The sequence below is a fragment of the Amblyraja radiata genome, chromosome 27 (genome assembly GCF_010909765.2).
Source record: "Amblyraja radiata isolate CabotCenter1 chromosome 27, sAmbRad1.1.pri, whole genome shotgun sequence".
In the NCBI taxonomy this organism is placed as follows: domain Eukaryota; kingdom Metazoa; phylum Chordata; class Chondrichthyes; order Rajiformes; family Rajidae; genus Amblyraja; species Amblyraja radiata.
This window is the reverse complement of record NC_045982.1, coordinates 30597489-30616260: the sequence shown is the minus strand read 5'-3', so window position 1 is coordinate 30616260 and position 18772 is coordinate 30597489. Positions and strand designations below refer to the sequence as shown.

Genomic DNA, 18772 nt, shown 5'->3' with positions numbered 1-18772 from the left:
CTATTTTCTAACAGCCTGCACTGAGAATTTATTAGACATAAATATATCCAAAATGTCCAGCCACAAATTCCCCATGGCTTATTTTAATTAATTATGAGTGACATTCAATACAGAACTCTTGGGGCAACTTGCCAAAGCAGAGGAAATTTTGATTTTGAAAACCCTGTCAACATAGCACACTAATAATTTAGGCAAGCAACCCCATTTAATTTAATTGTTGCAGTGGAATGAGATTCATGGCTTTCTGCTGGTTCAAAAGAGCAAATGTGTTTTCATTAACTGTACTTGGGTGTACAAACCTAATTTCACGCAACACATATAGAAATCTCAAAGGGTCAGATCCATCGACCTGTTGGAGCCGAACATTCTATCGATTAAAACACAGGAAAGATGACTTACTTCTTATGGACATACAACCCACTAGATTGTCTTCCATATATTTCCCCCCCCCCCAAGATATCCTTCGTGCTCAGCCAAATGGAGGCAATTCGGTCCCACAAAGAAATCAAGAATGTATCGAGGACCGATGGCTGTGTGCCTTTTAAAGGACAAAGTCTAGCTGTAGAATTTCCTTGGTGTTGCATTGTTAGTTTGAGACTGTAGTCCTGACCTGAAATGTCTCCTATCTATGTTCTCCATAGATGCTGCCCGACCCGCTGAGTGACTCCAGCGCTTTGTGTCCTTTTCCCATAAAAATTAGATTTTACAATCTTCTAACTCCGAGGCAGGATGCTACCAACTAGGCTTAAAAGTACCCCGAGTCTATTACAGAAGATACAGCACAGGAACAGACCCTTCCGCCCACAAAGTCTGTGCCGAACATAATGCCAATATAAACTAATCTCTGCCTGCAGGTGGTTCATATCCCTCCATGTATATCCATGTGTCTATCTAACTATCTGCCTCCATAACCCAAATGCCAATATCCTCTAATCTAGCAGCATTCTGGTAAACCTCTTCTGCACCCCCTCCTTCTGCTGGTGGGGTTTCTAACCTTCTTTTGTATAAGTCTCTCTGGATGCCCAGTGTCAACCCCAAGCCAAATAGTTTTGTATTCATATTTCTCTCAAAAGAAGGCCATTGAGATCATTAAGTCTCCACTGGCTCGCAGAACAGTTCCATTCTACAAATATTTCCTAGAGGACAAGGAAGTGTGGATGATTGTATATGCAGTAAATGTAACTTAATTTTTGTAAAGCCAGTTAGTTATGGGTTCACTTACTAGCATATTGCAGTGAGCTTACCAAAGAGGAATCCCTGCATTGTCCAATGGGTCTTTATTGTCACATATGCACAGCACAGTGAAATTCTTTTGCACCACCCACAAATACACAATTACCATATTCTGGCACCCTTTACAAAGAAAAAGTACAAAGTCCAGTCCACATGTTGAGAGCACTGGAGTTCCCCGATCCGGGTCAGCTCCAGGCTGCTGCAGGCCCACAACCTGAAGTCCCTCTCCTTGCCCGACCGCCTCTGTGTCCCTGGGGCACCTCCTGCTGCCTACCTTGAAGTCCCTCTCCTACTGCTGTCGCTAGTAGTTTCCTCCTCGACCCTCTGGACTTCAAGGCTTTTAAGCTTCCCCCTGCTGGCAGCAACCCTTTTTTGCAGCAGCGAACCTAGGCCAGTCGCCGCACAAGGCCACAGACGGCCCGCTGAGTCTTCATTTTCTGCAGCCGCCAGGTCCACTCTTGCACAGCTCTGCGGTGGCCACCGGGAACTTTCATTCTGCCAATGGTCTGCACTCCTCTTTCTCCTTCCAATCCTCGTGACTGAAGGATTGAGCCCCAGTGGAAAACAAGGGGGGGCCCTGAACCAGATCTTTCTGGGTGGGTGGATCTATTCCAGAGTTTGAGATTACCACCACATTTGCACATGGGCTCAAGTATTGGTGGAGCAGGTGGCCGCATTTTCCCTTGACCCGAGGAAATTCTGTTTTGAGGGTTGTCCACCATCTTTGAGGAAAGTTGTAGCCAGGGACTGATGTGATGCCACTGATGAGGAACTTCTTCCAAACACTGGATGAATGCCTTATATTGTTCAATCTGGATAATGAGCTTGTGCTTACAGTATAGACAGTGGTTAGTCTTCCTGAAATGGCTGGCTGGATGTTGAAGGCTTTCGTGCTGTTTTTTTTATTCTGGGTAAATTGGTCTTTAATCTATGTTCCAGTGGACATTTGAATTGCAATACATGGCCAGTGGAGCAGCAAGGACTAGAACAATTTGCCATTTTAAATATCTCCACCCACATGACATTATTGATATGTATACCCATTGCCTTAGTGGTTGCTGCAGGACTAGGAGATGGGGAAGTACTAGACAGTGGGGTACACTAAGACAGGGATATGACAAACAGATTCTCAAGGCAAGGTAAAGTACAAACTATGCTTGCAGTCGAGGCTCAATTAAACCTCATTCGGGATAAGATAGAGCATGTAAAAATCAATCTGACGGCCACCTTTTGCTTCGGCACACGACAAGGCACTTCTTTTGGCATTAAGGAGAAAACTAAACCAGGGGTTCCAGTGAACAGGCGCAGCTATTAGGATCCTTGGCGAGACTCCAGGAAGAATGCCACCCTGAGCAGAGTCTCTGCATCATAAAAAAGGCCAATGTCAGTGACTCTTCACAAAACAAAGCTACGCAAATATCTTATTCCCCCCAGTTTAAAGATTTTCAACCAATTCGGTTTTAATAAAGTGAAATGGTGTGAGTTTCCCCTCACCCCTCCCCGCATTTTGAGTGTATGGCCGTCACTGCCAAGTGGGCACTTGTTTTGTTGATGCATCTTGGCCAATTCAAATAGTTATTAGTCAACCACTTTGATTTGGGAATGGATTTACTAATGGTACGATAGAGACCCACATTTCCTAATCCCACAACTAGTCATAGAGTGATACAGTGTGGAAACAGGCTATTCGGCTCAACTTGCTCACACCGGCCAACATGTCCCAGCTACACTAGTCCCACCTGCCTGCCCTTGGTCCATATCCCTCCACACTTGTCCTATCCATGTACCTGTCTAACTGTTTCTTAAACGTTGGGATAATCCCAGCCTCAACTACCTCCTCTGGCAGCTTGTTCCATACACTCACCACCCTTTGTGTGAAAATGTTACCCCTCAGATTCCTATTAAATATTTGCCCCTTCACCTTGAACCTATGTCCTCTGGCCCTCGATTCCCCTACTCTGGGCAAGAGACTCTGTGCATCTACCTGATCTACTCCTCTCATGATTTTATAAGATCGCCCCTCATTCTCCTGCACTCCAAGGGACCCAGCCTATTCAATCTCTCCCTATAGCTCACCACCCTCTAGTCCTGGCAACATCCTCGTAAATCTTTTCTGAATCCTTTCAAGCTTGACAATATCTTTCCTATAACATGATGCCCAGAATTGAACACAATATTCTAAATGCAGTCTCACCAATGTCCCATACAACTGCAACATGACCTCCCAACTTCTATGCTCAATACTCTGACTGATGAAGGCCACAGTGCCAAAAGCCTTCTTGACCACCTTATCTACCTGTGACTCGACCTTCAAGGAACCATGCACCTGTACTCCTAGGTCCCTCTGCTCTACACTACCCAGAGGCCTACCATTCACTGTGTATGTCCTGCCATTGTTAGTAGCCCCCAAAATGCAACACCTCACACTTCTCTGCATTAAATTCTATCAACCATTCCTCAGCCGACCAGGCTAATCGATCCAGATCCTGCTGCAATCATTCTCAACCATCTTCACTATCTGCAAAACCACCTACTTTTGTATCATCAGCAAACTTGCTAATCCTGCCCTGTATGTTCTCATCCAAATCATTGATGTGGATGACAAACAGTAATGGGCCCAGCACTGAACCCTGAGGTACACCACTAGTAACAGGCCTCCAGCCCGAGAAGCAACCTTCCACTATCACCCTCTGCTTCCCTCCATGAAGCCAATTTGCTATCCATTCAGATTTCTCTCCTTGGATCCCATGCAATCTAACCTTCCAGAGCAGCCTGCCATGCAGAACCTTGTCAAATGCCTTACTGAAATCCATGTTTACAACATCTACAGCTCTGCCCTCATCGACCTTTTTGGTCACGTCTTCAAAAAAATCAATCAGATTTGTAAGACTCGACCTCTCACCCACGTACCATGCTGACTGTCCCGCTGTATAACCTATCCCTTAGAATACCTTCTAGCAACTTTCCAATTACAGATGTTAAGCTCACCGGCATATAGTTCCCTGCAGCTTGAAAAGAGGCACAACATTTTGCCCGGCATTCCCTCTCTCTCTATCCCTCCCCCACCCAAGTCACACTAGCTTCTCATTTTCACCCTACAAACAGCTAACAAATGGCCTGTTTCCTTTATCATTGTTACTTTTTTTCAACTTTTATTCATTTGTTCTATATCTCTCTACATCACCGTCTATATCTCAAGTTTCCCTTATCTCTAACCAGTCTGAAGAAGCGTCTCGACCCGAAACGTCACCCATTTCTTCTTTCCAGAGATGCTGCCTGTCCCGCTGAGTTACTCCAGCTTTTTGTTTCTATCTAAGATGTTTATCTGAGTCAGTCCCATTTGCCTACATTTGGCCCAGATATCTCTAAACCTTTACTCTGTGTACTTGACTCAATGCCTTTTAAACATTGCAATTGTTCCTACCACTACAGCTTCCTCAGACAGCTCGTTCCACAATTAACCTGTTTAGGTATGTTTAAATATATCTTCAATTAATGCCCATGCAGTGGTTCACCCAGTTATGGTGAAATGATAATGATATATCAGATATGCCAGCCCTAAAAGGCTGGAACACTTGGGTTTTCTTGTAGATTGCTGAGTTTAAGTGGTGGAGAAATCATCCCAACTTTATATTCCCACTGGATCTGAGAGATCATCTAATCTCAGCAAAATGAGGAAACAGCTGAACACAACTTAAGGAAATGACATCCATGTACAAAAAGCCCGTCCCTTGTTAAATTGTGTAATTCTGGTTTCAGATTTAAACTAATTTCTGTCCTCTTAGAGACACTAAAGGCTGGAGTAACTCAGCGGGTCAAGGCAACATCCCTGGAGAGCATGGATAGGTGGCGTTTCTGGTCAGGTCCCTACTTCAGACTCAAAACCACTTCGTACCTCTCCCCCTTCCAACAGGGAACTGCCACCTGCCACTTCAAGTACCACCTCCACAACGGTACCACTGGGTCTTGCTTCACACCCCCCCTATTCTAACCACGCTATTCTCCTACCCCTTCCCTCCGAACTATTATCCCCCCACATTACCTCGCCCGAGCCTCTCTCCTCTGACCCATCCTCACCCATGTCGTGTTTGTATCATCCCGGCTGACCTCTTTCCGTTGCAGAACAGTCTTCAAACATAAAATGATGGGTCTGAAGAAGGCTCGACCCGAAACGTCACCCATTCTTTCTATCTAGAGATGCTGCCTGTCCTGCTGAGTCACTGCAGCATTTTGTGTCTATATAACAATGGAACTTCTGTCCTCCTAATTTTATCCACAATGCCATTCAAAGTAGCAGTACTAGCTTCAGGTGTAGTCCATCCAACTTGCCATTCCTTTGCTGTGATAGGAGCTTAAAGAAGATGGGAACAGAATGAAGGAATGTCCAAATTACCTTGAATCAAGTCTTGATCCATCTGTTCTGACACTCTGTTCCAGGATTGTGGGAGAGCTTGAATATTTTGCAGATTATCACAGTTGATGTTCTGAAGCAAAATTTTCCTGTCAAGATACCTTGTGTGATTGTTAAAGAAAATGGTGTGATAGAATAACTAATTATTTGAGAACCAGATGAATCTTTCAATCACTACCTTCATCTTCCATAACCACCTTAAATTTATTTTTTAGCTTTAGGACAAGAAACTAATAACAGGCAGAGGCCTGGGCTGAGTTATATAGTTAATGAAGACAGACATGAAATATTCTGTCAGGACAGTACAATGGCTTAGCTGGTGGAAGTGTTGCATCACAGCACCAGAGACCCAGGTTCGATCATGACTCGGGTGTTGTCTGCGCGGGGTTTGTGACTGCATAGGTTTCCATCGGGTGCTGCAGTTTCTTCCCATAACCCAAAGACATGCTGGAATTTCAATTAATTGGCCTTTGTACATTGCCCCTATTGTGCAGGGAGTGGATGTTAAAGTGGGATAACATATAAAAAGTGTGAACGGGTGATCAATGGTCAGCGTGGACCAGGTGGGCCGAAGGGCCACTTTCAGACTATCAAGAAAGTGAAAATAAATCAAAAAACTACCAGTGCTGGAAATCTGAAATAAAAACAGAAACACTCAGCAAGTCAGTGCGAAGATGCTACCCGACTTGCTGAGTGTTTCCTGCATTTTCTATCCTGGGTAAGCAGGCTCTTGGTTGGGAGTGGCAAGATGTAGTATAATAATAATAATATATTTTATTGTCATTGCACGTCAGTGCACCGAGATTTAGTATGCAGCTCCAACCGATGAAAAAGAAAAGTAAAATAAATAAATAAGCTGTGTGTCGTGACCATCCGAGGGAGACAGTCCAGGGGGGGTGGGGGGCACTCAGCAGGGCCGGTTCAGAGCCGCTATAGCTCTTGGAATAAAGCTGTTTCTGAGTCTGGAGGTTCGGGCATAGAAGGCCTTGTAACGTCTGCCGGAGGGAAGTAGTTCGAACAGACCGTTACAGGGGTGTGATGAGTCTTTATGGATGCTGACGGCCTTCCTGAGGCACCGTGTGTGGTAGATGCCCTCCAAGGCTGGTAGCTCTGTCCCAATGATCCTCTGCGCTCTGTGGATGACGAGCTGAAGAGCTCTCCTCTCCGCCGCCTCCGTGCAGCTGAGATACCACACAAAGATGCCATACGTTAATATGCTCTCTGTGGTGCAGCGGTAAAAAGTTTTCAGCAGCTGTTGGGGCAGACCAGTTTTAATGTCCTCAGGAAGAACAGTCGTTGCTGTGCCTTCTTGACCAGCGCAGCAGTGTTGGTGGACCATGTGAGGTCCTCTGAAATGTGAGTGCCCAGAAACTTAAAGCTGGACACTCTCTCCACTTTCCCCGTAAATGGAGATTGGGGCGTATTCTCCATTATGGGACCTCCAGAAGTCAATAATCAGCTCCTTGGTCTTGGAGGTGTTTAGTGACAAGTTGTTACGTGTGCAACAGTCCGCCAGGTTCTGCACCTCCGCCCTGTATTTTGTTTCATCACCGTTGGTGATCAGCCCAATCACTGTTGTGTCGTCTGCAAACTTCACGATGGTGTTGGTGTCGAATGCAGGAACACAGTCATGAGTGAAGAGGGAGTAGAGCATGGGGCTTAGTACACAGCCCTGTGGTGTGCCGGTGCTCAGGGTGATAGTGGAGGACAAGTGCGGGCCCAGTCTCACTGCCTGCGGTCGCTCCGTCAGAAAGTTCAGGATCCAATCACATATCGGCGAGCTGAGGCCTAGCTGGTGGAGTTTGGTGGTGAGCTTGGTGGGGATGACCGTATTGAATGCAGAGCTATAGTCAACGAAGAGCATCCTCACGTACGTATGAGAACATTCTAAGGAAAAAAGGAGGGAAAACTTGAGAGACGGTTGCTTGGTAAAACAAGTTGCGGTGGACTTAAAATGGGGGCAGGAGAGTGAACTCCATTACTACTGTCGCTGGTATAATCTTCATAGTTCACTATGAAACAGGAGCAGGTGTCTCGAAAATAATAAGATAAAAGTCATCTCTGTACTGTGGTCACTGAGTGTCATTGGTGATATGGCCAATGATAGGCTTAGGAAACTGCACCCAGGGATTGTGATTAAAATGTCACCTGAAAGCTCTGGCTCCAACAACTAAAACAGATCGAAGGTAGACACAAAATGCTGGAGTAACTCAGCGGGACAGGCAGCATCTCTGGAGAAAAGGAATGGGTGTCGTTTCGGGTCGAGACCCTTCTCATACTGATCAGTCTGAAGAAGGGTCTCGATCTGAAATGTCACCCATTCCTTCTGTCCAGAGATGCTGCCTATCCCACTGAGCTACTCCAGCATTTTGTGTCCACCTTTGATTTAACCCAGCATCTGCAGTTTTTTCCTGTACATGTAAAACAGATCATTCCGGTGTTCCTGTTTCTATCTTGGGATGGGAGCTACTGGCTGGAAATAATTCCCATCAGTACAGCAGTAGAGTTCTTGTCTTACAGCGCCAGAGACCCAGGTTCGATCCCGACTACGGGTGCTGTCTGCACGGAATTTGTACCCTCTCACCGTGACTACGTGGGTTTTCTCTGAGAGGTTCGATTTCCTCCCACACTCCAAAGACGTACAGGTTTACAGGTTATTTGGCTTGGTATAAGTGTAAATTGTCCCAAGTGTGTGTAGGATAGATAGTGTTAATGTGCAGGGATCGCTGATCAGTGCGGACTCAGTGGGCCGAATGGCCTGTTTCCCCAAACTAAACAAAAGTGCCACCATTAAATGTCTTCACTGCATCGTACCATCTGCAGATTTTGTTCCAATGATCAAGACTTCACAGTTGGTTTATACCAGTTCTTCCATTTCAAGAAATAGGAATTTACAAACTGCAGGTCCAACGTTACTAGTGAAATTACAGCAGATGGAGCAGTGTCAGCCATGAAGAAAGCTCCCTGAACTTTAGATATGCACAAAAGGATACTGGCTTTGGTAAAACCGTTCGATGTCCTGAAGCCATTCCAGCATATCTGCCACAGAAGGGTAGAGACTGGAGTGCTCAAGTACTGAAGTTAAACCAATTGTGTCAGCATGTAGCTCATACATTTGGAAGCACGTTGCCACTTGGTTACTTGTCGTGTCTCGCACCCTCTGTAGAACGTTCCTTAAAAGATGGGAGGAAAGCACACAATTAATTCCCCGTTCTCATTCCAATAAAAGCCTCATGGACAATTGCATAAATGAGTGGGTTAGCATATGATGTGCATTTGACAAATGGGCTTCTGCTGCCTGGAGTTTAGAAGGGTGAGAGGGGACCTCAATGAAACTTACAGAATAATGAAAGGCATAGATAGAGTGGATGTGGAAAGGATGTTTCCACTGGTGGGAGAGTCCAGGACCAGAGGTCATAGCCTCAGAATTAAAGGGCACTCTTTTAGACAGGAGGTGAGGAGGAACTTCTCTAATCTGGGGAACTCATTGCCACAGAGGGCTGTGGAGACCGTCAGTGGATATTTTTAAGGCAGAGATAGACAAATTCTTGATTAGAAATTGTGTCAAGGGTTATGGGGAGAATGCAGGAAAATGGGATTAGGAGGCAGAGATCAGCCATGATTGAGTAACGTGATGGGCGAAATGGCCTAATTCTACTCCTATAACTTGTGAACTTGTGACAACATAGTTTTTAGAAGGAGCATTCCTTCTAGGCTCTCCCTTCATGAGAAATACGATGACTCTGCATCACTAGAAATTCATTTCAACATTTTGAAACTGCTCAAAATTAAACAATTACAGTTCTTCTTTAGCACTGTTTTCATGCATTGTGAAACAATTTAGTCTAGCAGTGCTTAAATCTAGTCAGATTATAGGTCCAGTGGAAACATCATTTGAGCAGGACCTGTATCAACAATCTATATTGTTTAGGTGGTGCTGTATCATCATGTGCGTCTTTGCTCAAATATTTAACCGATTTTGAAGGATTCAGTTTTCAAGCCAACAAATGCTTTTCAGCTATCAAGGCAGACAAACAATTGCCTTTTTTTAGTTGGATTTTTAATTTAAATTCTCACTATGCTTCATGCACATTATCTATATGTAGTTCTCTACATCTCAAAGATGATAAAAGCTTCCTCAAAGAGATGTACTAAAATAAAGTTTCTGTTTTGTTCTAAACATTATCCTGCATTAGTAATCTGTCAGTAAATAGCCTGAGCAATAACTACTCCACATTGGGACCAAAGTTATTAGTATTGCCTTTTAGATTCAGCAAGTCCAATGCAGGTTTGCAGCAACTAAGAAATCAGAACTAAAGTACATGGGGCAATGTGACATTTCATGAGAAGTGCAAATCCCACAACTGATGGGATGAACACTGACCTTTTGTGCACCACACTTGCTTGGAGCACCGTAATGGCCCCAAAAGGCAGGAAGCTGAGCAAAATACAGCAATTATAAGAGGCTTGTTGAACTTTGTGTTCATCCAGGTGTCAGGTAGGGGAACAGATTTTCAGATGTGACAAATCAAAAATACGATTAACCCTCTGAAGAGAAAAATGCCAATTAAAATATGGTGTTATGCTGGATGTTGAGCTCCATAGAGTTACCGTTCAGGCAAGTATCTGCCACAAAACCAGATAGCTTTATTCTGGACTCAACCTTGCTGGCTGCAACAAGGAACTATGCATTTAAAAAAATGCTCAAACAGAAAATATTTTCTTTCACCAAATCCAACATGACAACTAGGTTCCTATAACTGCTGTATTTTTCTCAGGTTCTCCAGTCTTTTGGGGCCAGTAACTCATTCCAAGCCAGTTGCCGAACCTGAGACAATGAATTATTTCTACCTTTGCTTGGTAGTTTTTGTCTAATTTCACCATTACACAAATAAACAGGACACTTTAGGCTTCATTATCAATAGTTGCTCAACATGAAGCATACATTATCTCTTCAAGTTTTTCCAAATTGATTTCCATTGCCTGGGTAAGTTTGTACTTGAGGCGGTGTTTCAGATCAGGAAACTCTCGAAAGGGTGTCGTCTTGAAGTCAACGTTGTTGCATGCCCGGAGTTGCTCGGCCAGATTACTCGAGGAGCTCAGGAGATGAGTGCATTCCAACAACGTACTGTCCCACAAACTTTGTTGCTTCTCAATGGCCTTGAAGCTTTTCTCCAGGGATTGATGAACAGCCAGCAATGCTTGTTTCTGAGCCATTAATTTCCCTTGTAGCAACCTAAATAGAGAATTGTGCAGTAATAAATCCAACCTATGAAATCAAGCATCTTGGGATTAAACACCATTAAGGAAAATGCTTAATTAGCTCAACAATGTGAAAATGTTTGCCTAATGCATTGATTGGCACACTATAGATATTTTTTTTTTATAGTGCATGGTTAAATAAACAAAAGCTGGTCATTCTTCCATTGTGGGGGAAAAAAGTATGTGATTTAAAAGGTCCAATCTAAAAATTAATCCCACAGATTCTATCTGACCAATGTTTGTTGCTATTTAGCAACCCATTACCAATTAAATCATGAAGCGTTAATTAATTGAATTAATTAACTGCACGTCAAAGATTTATGCAAACATTTAGCATAAAAATGCTATATTGCAAAACACACCATAGCTGTGACAACATTTGTAAAGTACCTGATTGCTAATGAAGTATGCTTGGGGTAAACTAAGGAAACAAAGCTACCATTTAAATGTAATCTCTTGAACTATTAAAAGCACTTCATACAAAGATTTTAAAAAGTTTGTTTTAAATTGTTGGAATGTTGCGGTCAAAATTAGATAAAATGGTCGACATCAACTATAGGATAAACACTTGGTATCAGTTCGGTGCAAAGCTCCTCCATTGTGTTTTGTCATTCAAACGCAGAAGAATGGGCTCCCGCAAGGGTCAGTTTTAGCCCCAACCTTGTTCAACCTTTACACAAATGACCTACCCACCACCAAATCCCGCAAATTCATCTATGCAGATGACATCTGTTTGGCCTTCCAAGCACCAGATTTTGGTACATTGGAACAGGTGCTCAATGAAGACCTTGCTAAACTGGACGAGTACTGCAAAACCTGGCGCCTAAAACCAAGCCCAGCAAAAACGGTCTCCAATGTGTTCCACCTCCATAATGCAGAAGCCACAAGAGAACCAAACATCTATCTGAGCAGGACCAAACTGAAGTATGCCCCCACTCCAACCTACCTCGGAGTGACCCTTGACAGGACCCTGTCCTTCAAGGAACATCTCAAAAGAACAGCAGCTAAGGTGAAGTCCAGAAACAATCTCCTCAGTAAGCTTGCTGGCTCAAAGTGGGGGGCAGCAGCCCCCACACTGCGCATTTCAGCACTAACCCTTGCATTTTCTTCAGCCGAATATTGTGCCCCTGTTTGGTCCAGGTCATCCCACACACACCATGTGGACACCCAATTGAACTCAACAATGAGGATCATCACAGGAACAATCCGCTCAACACCACTCCCCTGGCTCCCTGTCCTATCCAACATAGCCCCTCCACACATCCGGCGAGTAGTCCTCACTCAAAGGATGCTCCAAAAGACCAAAAACTCCCCTCACCTGCCAATTCACATGGACATCTTCAACCCACCCACTGCTCGACTTCCATCTAGACGACCAATTTGGAAGAACCCACCACCAGCTGATTTCACCATCCAATCAGCTTGGAAAAAGGAATGGGAGTCCAAGGACATCCCAAATAAACATCTGGTGTCAGACCCCACCCTACCGGTCCCTGGCACCAATCTCCCAAGGCAGCAGTGGACGACGCTGAATAGATTCAGGACTGGACATGGCCCCTGCTTGGCCAGCCTTCACAAATGGGGCAGCAGCCCAACCCCACGGTGTGCTTGTGGAGAGCAGCAAACAATGCAACACATCATTGAAGCATGCCCTCAACAAAGACTCAAAGGAGGACTTGTCACCCTTCATACAGCAGATCAAGAGGCAACTGCTTGGCTAAAGGACTTTGCATTCGCTAAATAAAATTCAAACTTAGATGTTGGTGCACTCTCCTTCCTTCCACCCCATCATGCACTGGGATTAATTTGATCCCTTTGGCATAAAACAGACAATATAATCACATTTGCACCACACCACGCAAAATATAAATCTAGATTTTGCCTTTCAATGTTTTAATCACTGATGGCAAGCTCTCAAAGTAATGAACCACACATGCAAGTGTTCACCTTTTACAGTTCTTAACTCCAACACAACAGCATGAACATTGAACTCTCCAATTTCAGGTAACTAACCTAAAAACAACCCCCCCCCCCCCCCCCCTTTCTTCTCCCTCTCTTCCCTGTGTTCTACATGGATGCACAGCCATTTCTCATTTGTCCGCCTGCGCCCCTCCCCCCATAATCATGCCTCTGGCTTCACATTTAGCGCATCTTATATCCTTATCTCATACCTTTTATCTTTTCATCTGTTGCTTTTGTCCAACCACCTACCAAATAAAATAAAATCCTCACCTATGTGCACCTACTGCCAGACTTTGTCATGCCTCTCCACTCTTCCAGCTTTTTCCCCACCACCATGACAACCAGTCTGAAGGATCCTGACCCAAAACGTCACCAATCAATGTTCTCCAGAGGTGCTGCTCGCATTTGCCGCAGCACTTCGTGCCTTATTTTGTAAACCAGCATTTGCATTTCCTTGTTTCTACATTAATCACAATTGGTTGGGAACATTAGACTTTTAGATTTTAGACTTTAAAGATGCAGCATGGGAACAGGCCCGAACAACAGTCAGCACCGACCAGTGATCACCCAGGCACTACCCTACATTCAATTTACAATAGCCAATTAACCTACAAAACACACATATCTTTGTAGTGTGGGAGGAAACCAGAGCACCCGGAGAAAACACATGGAAACATTGGGGGGAAAAAAAATCACAATTTCCAGACAGACAGCATCCATAGTCAGGCTCAAATCTGGGTCTCTGGTGCTGTATGGCAGCAATTCTAACACTGTGCCACTTTGCCACCCTTTAAGAAACATTCAATTCTCCAATTAAGAAATGCACATGGTAAGCTCATAGCAAAATACAGAATAATTTGGTAAAAATCAAACTGCTAGAAGAAATCAGTGGATCAGGCAGCATCTGTGGAGGAAAACAGACAGATTACTTTTCGTGTCAGAACCTTTCCTCAGACTGATGGAATAGAAGGGAGATAGCTGGTAGAAAGTGGTGAGGCAAAACAGGGAGAACATGCAAACTCCACACAGACAGCACCCAAGGTCAGGTTCAAGCTTGGGCTCCTGGCGCTGTAAGGCCAGGTGCCCTGTGCCAGCTGCGCCACTGTGCCGCCCTATTAAAGTAATAGATAATATTTTCTAAATGGGGAAAGAATCCAGAAATAGGAGATGCAAAGGGACTTATGAGTTCTGGTGCTGATTCCCAAAATGTTAATCTGCAAATCAAATCGGTAGTAAAGAAAGCAAACGCAATGCTAGCATTTATTTTGAGAGCTTGTATACAAAAACTGGGACGTAATGTTGAGGCTCTATATGGCGCTGGTCAGGCCGCATTTGGAATATTGTGAGCAATTTTGGGCACCGCATATGAGGATGGATGGATGTGCTGGCCCTGGAGAGGGTCCAGAGGAGGTTTACAAGAATGATCCCAGGAATGAGTAGGTTAACATTTAAGCATTTGACGGCACCGGTCTTATACTCGCTGGAGTTTAGAAGGATGAGGGGTAGATCTCATTGAAACATACAGATTAGTCAACGGCTTGGATAGAGTGGATGTGGAGAGGATGTTTCCACTTGTGGGAGAGTGTAGGGGTAGAGGTCAAAGCCTCAGAATTAAAGGACGTTCTTTCATGAAGGAGATGAGGAGGAATTTCTTTAGTCAGAGTTTGGTGAATCTGTGGAATTCTATGCCACAGAAAGCTGTGGAGCCAAAGTCAGTGGATATATTTAAGGCAGAGATAGATAGATTCTTGATTAGTATGGGTGTCAGAGGTTATGGGGAGAAAGTAGGAGAATGGGGTTATGAGGGAGAGATAGATCAGCCATGATTGAATAGCAGAGTGGACTCGATGGGCCGAATGTCTTAATTCTGCTCCTATCACATGATCTTATGAATCTTCAAAATAACAATTTGGATTGTGAATTATAGTGACATCAAATTGCTGTCGTTATAGTAAATAATGAGGCAATCCACAAATAAATAAAATGTACATTTAAATGGAGATAGACACAAAATACTGGAGTAACTCAGCCGGTCAGGCAGCATCTTTGGAGAAAAGGAATATGTGACATTTCGGGTTGAGATCTTTCTTCAGACTGAGAGTCAGGGGAAAGGGAAACGAGAGACATCTACAATAATATAGAGAGATATGGAACAAATGAATGCAAAAATGTAATGATGATCAAGGAAAGGTGGAGCCCATAATGGTCCATTATTGGCTGTGGGCTGCATGACAATGAGTTACACACGAGACAATGAAACTCAACAGGACGACAGTGAAACTAGTATGACGACTAGGGTGGGGGAGGGATGGAAAAAGAGGGGATGCATGGGTTATTTGAAGTTAGAGAAATTAATATTCATACTGCTGGGTTGTAAACTGCTCAAGTGAAATATGAGGTGTTGTTCCTTCAATTTGCATTTGGTCTCACGCTGACAAGGGAGGAAGAGGCCCAGGACAGAAAGGTCAGTATGGGAATGGGAATTAAATTGTTTAGCAACCAGAGATCACGTAGGCCAAGGTGGACTGAGAGAAGAAACAATCGCCTTTCTTCTCTTGCTCTCGCCGATATATAGGAGTCCTAGAACAATCCTGGAACAACGGATACAGTAGATGAGATCAGCATCTGCAGTTCCTTGTATCTAGGATCTAAGAGTTACTTCCTTGTGTTAAGTCTACTTTTGAAATGAAAGCATCATCTCCACATCTACCAGAATAAACACTTCCCCTAGAAAAAAGAGCAAAAAGAGGAGCTCCATTATTCCTCTTCCTTAAGATACTCAGTATATGGTGGCCCTTTAAATGCGATTCATTTTCCACGTTTCACAGCTTTCATATTAATTTTTTTATAATCTGGAGAACAGAATAGTCCAATACCATGGAGTAACTCAGCAGGACAGGCAGCATCCCTGGATAGAAGGAATGGGTGATGTTTCAGCCAGTCTGAAGAAGGGTCTCGGCCCATCTCCACCCCTTTCTGCTTTCCGCAGGCACCGTTCCCTCCAAAACTCCCTGCTCAACTCGTCCCTTCCCACCCAAACCACCCCCTCCCCAGGTACTCTCCCCTGCAACCACAGGAGATGCAACTGTGCCTCACGGTCACCCCGACTGGCACAGTTATTTACAGCTCAAAAACGGGCCGTTTTCGCTGTTTTCAACGGGTGTGAAAGTGCACGTTTTCAGCATCAATAACATGTACCGGAAGTGACGCTTGTACCCCAGTTAGATTTTGCGGTCACGTGGGTGAGGATCTATGATCCAGTGACCTTTCGTGAAATAATAATAATAATAAATTTTATTTATGGGCGCCTTTCAAGAGTCTCAAGGACACCTTACAAAAATTTAGCAGCTAGAGGAAAACATGTAAGGGGAATGAAATAAATAGTAGAGACATAACTAGTACACAAAGTAAAGACAGAATTCAATTCAAAACACAATATGAGGCAATTAATGCACAGATGAAAAGGGAGGGGGTCGTGGGGCTAAGGATAGGCAGAGGTGAAGAGATGGGTCTTGAGGCGGGACTGGAAGATGGTGAGGGACACGGAATTGCGGATCAGTTGGGGGAGGGAGTTCCAGAGCCTGGGAGCTGCCCTGGAGAAGGCTCTGTCCCCAAAACTGCGGAGTTTGGACTTGTGGATGGAGAGGAGACCGGCTGATGTGGATCTGAGGGACCGTGAGGGTTGGTAGGGGGAGAGGAGGTCAGTGAGATATGGGGGGGGCCAGATGGTGGAGGGCTTTGTAGGTGAGGATCAGGATTTTGTAGGTGATCCGGTGGGAGATGGGAAGCCAGTGAAGTTGTTTGAGGACTGGAGTGATGTGATGCCAGGATTTGGTGTGGGTGATGAGTCGGGCGGCTGCGTTCTGGACCAGTTGGAGTCGGCTGATGTAGGTGGAGCTGATGCCAAGGAGAAGTGAGTTGCAATAGTCCAGTCGGGAGGAGATGAAGGCATGGATGAGTCTTTCAGCAGCGGGAGGTGTGAGAGAGGGTCTGAGTTTGACGATGTTGCGGAGATGAAAGAAGGAGGTTTTAATGACATGGCGGATGTGAGGCTCAAGGGAGAGGGTGGAATCAAAGATCACGCCAAGGTTGCGGGCCTGGGGAGATGGGGAGACAGTGTTGCCGTCGATGATGAGAGTGGGGTTATTGATTTTGCTGAGTGTGGATTTGGAGCCTATGAGGAGGAATTCTGTCTTATCGAGAAATCACCCTATACTGGTACTGTTGTTCCCTGTATGTTCTAAAAGCCACTCTGTACTGTGGTGCCCAAGACATGGATGTGCCAGAGAGGGAGCAATGTGACAGATGTGCCCGAGATGGGGATATATGAGAGATACCTCATTAAAAAACACTCACTTGCACTAACCCATGTTATATGTTATTGCCCCTATTTCTCAACCTCCCCCGAGTTCCCCACTCACCTTCACACCAGGAAACTGGAGCAACGCGGTCACAGGGAGAACCTGCAAACTCCACACGGACAGCTCGAGGTCCGGCTCCAGCAGCAACAGCCGAGTCGCGCCGCACTAATAACCCGGCCACACGGACGACAACCCGGGCGGACACGGACACGGACACGGACAAGGCAACATCAGGGCGGGCGGTCAGCGCCTGCTCCACATCCCGCAGGCCCAGCGGACAGCGCCTGCGCATTGACGACAACCTCCCCTACCCGGAACTACAACTCCCATCATGCCTTGCCCTGCCTCCAACTCCAATTCATTTCTGTCTCAACTCTGGGAAACTTTCGTTCAGTGTCAGAGAGAGAAAAACAAGCTCAAGCGGGGTAGAAATAGTACTAAACCCGAGAGGAAGAAGGATGAGAAAGACCAGAGGAGGATTATATCATTGAATGTCAAAATGTAACACCGATATCTTCTAGAAACAGTCCTCTCCAGTCAACTTTGCTATCAAAGTTTCACGAACTGGCAACGTTGCTGTGTCCAGCTGGAGTCCGTGGGAGGTGAGGGTCAGCATCGGAGCGGATCCATAGCCCGAGATTCATCCCCGCGGCTCCAGAGGCGGCACCGACGTCCCCACTCACCCGGTCCGCTCCTGGCTCCGGGCCGGGGTTAAAATTCCATGCGGTGTGGACAGAGCGGCCGATGGACACAGAGCCGCCGGAGGCGAGGGTGGGAGGTGTGAGGGACCTCTCACCTATCACACCATCTGCACGGGAATGTGTAGTTTAGACTCTAAACGAAACTACTTTCCCCCTCCCCCCCCAAAATCATCCCGCGGGCCAGATTGGACCCCTTCGCCATTCGGGAAGTAGGTCATTCGGCCCTTCGAGCCTGCACCGCCATTCAATATGATCATGGCTGATCATCCAACTCAGTATCCTGTACCTGCCTTCTCTCCATACCCCCTGATCCCTTTAGCCACAAGGGCCACATCTAACTCCCTCTTAAATACAGCCAATGAACTGGCCTCAACTACCTTCTGCGGCAGAGAATTCCAGAGATTCACCTGTGTGAAAAAAGTTTTCCTCATCTCGGTCCTAAAGGATTTCCTCCTTATCCTTAAACTGTGACCCTTTGTTCTGGACTTCCCCAACATCGGGAACAATCTTCCTGCATCTAGCCTGTCCAACCCCTTAAGAATCTTGTAAGTTTCTATAAGATCCCCCCTCAATCTTCTAAATTCTAGCGAGTACAAACCAAGTCTATCCAGTCTTCATATGAAAGTCCTGACATCCCAGGAATCAGTCTGGTGAACCTTCTCTGTACTCCCTCTATGGCAAGAATGTCTTTCCTCAGATTAGGAGACCAAAACTGTACGCAATACTCCAGGTGTGGTCTCACCAAGACCCTGTACAACTGCAGTAGAACCTCCCTGCTCCTATACTCAAATCCTTTTGCTATGAATGCTAACATACCATTCGCCTTCTTCACTGCCTGCTGC

At 45.2% G+C, this 18772-nt stretch overlaps 1 protein-coding gene across 1 annotated transcript; it reads right to left on the bottom strand.

Annotated features, from left to right (window-relative positions):
- Positions 1-1260: 1260 nt before the first annotated feature.
- On the bottom strand, positions 1261-17449 carry LOC116988608 (uncharacterized protein C1orf109-like). Its single transcript, XM_033045483.1, has 5 exons — positions 17290-17449; positions 10590-10880; positions 8638-8817; positions 5627-5745; positions 1261-2594 (listed from the first exon to the last, which is right to left on the bottom strand). The coding sequence occupies exons 2-5, from the start codon at positions 10859-10861 to the stop codon at positions 2545-2547; spliced, it is 621 nt and encodes a 206-aa protein (XP_032901374.1). The 5' UTR covers positions 10862-10880; positions 17290-17449; the 3' UTR covers positions 1261-2544.
- Between the last annotated feature and the right edge of the window lie 1323 nt (positions 17450-18772).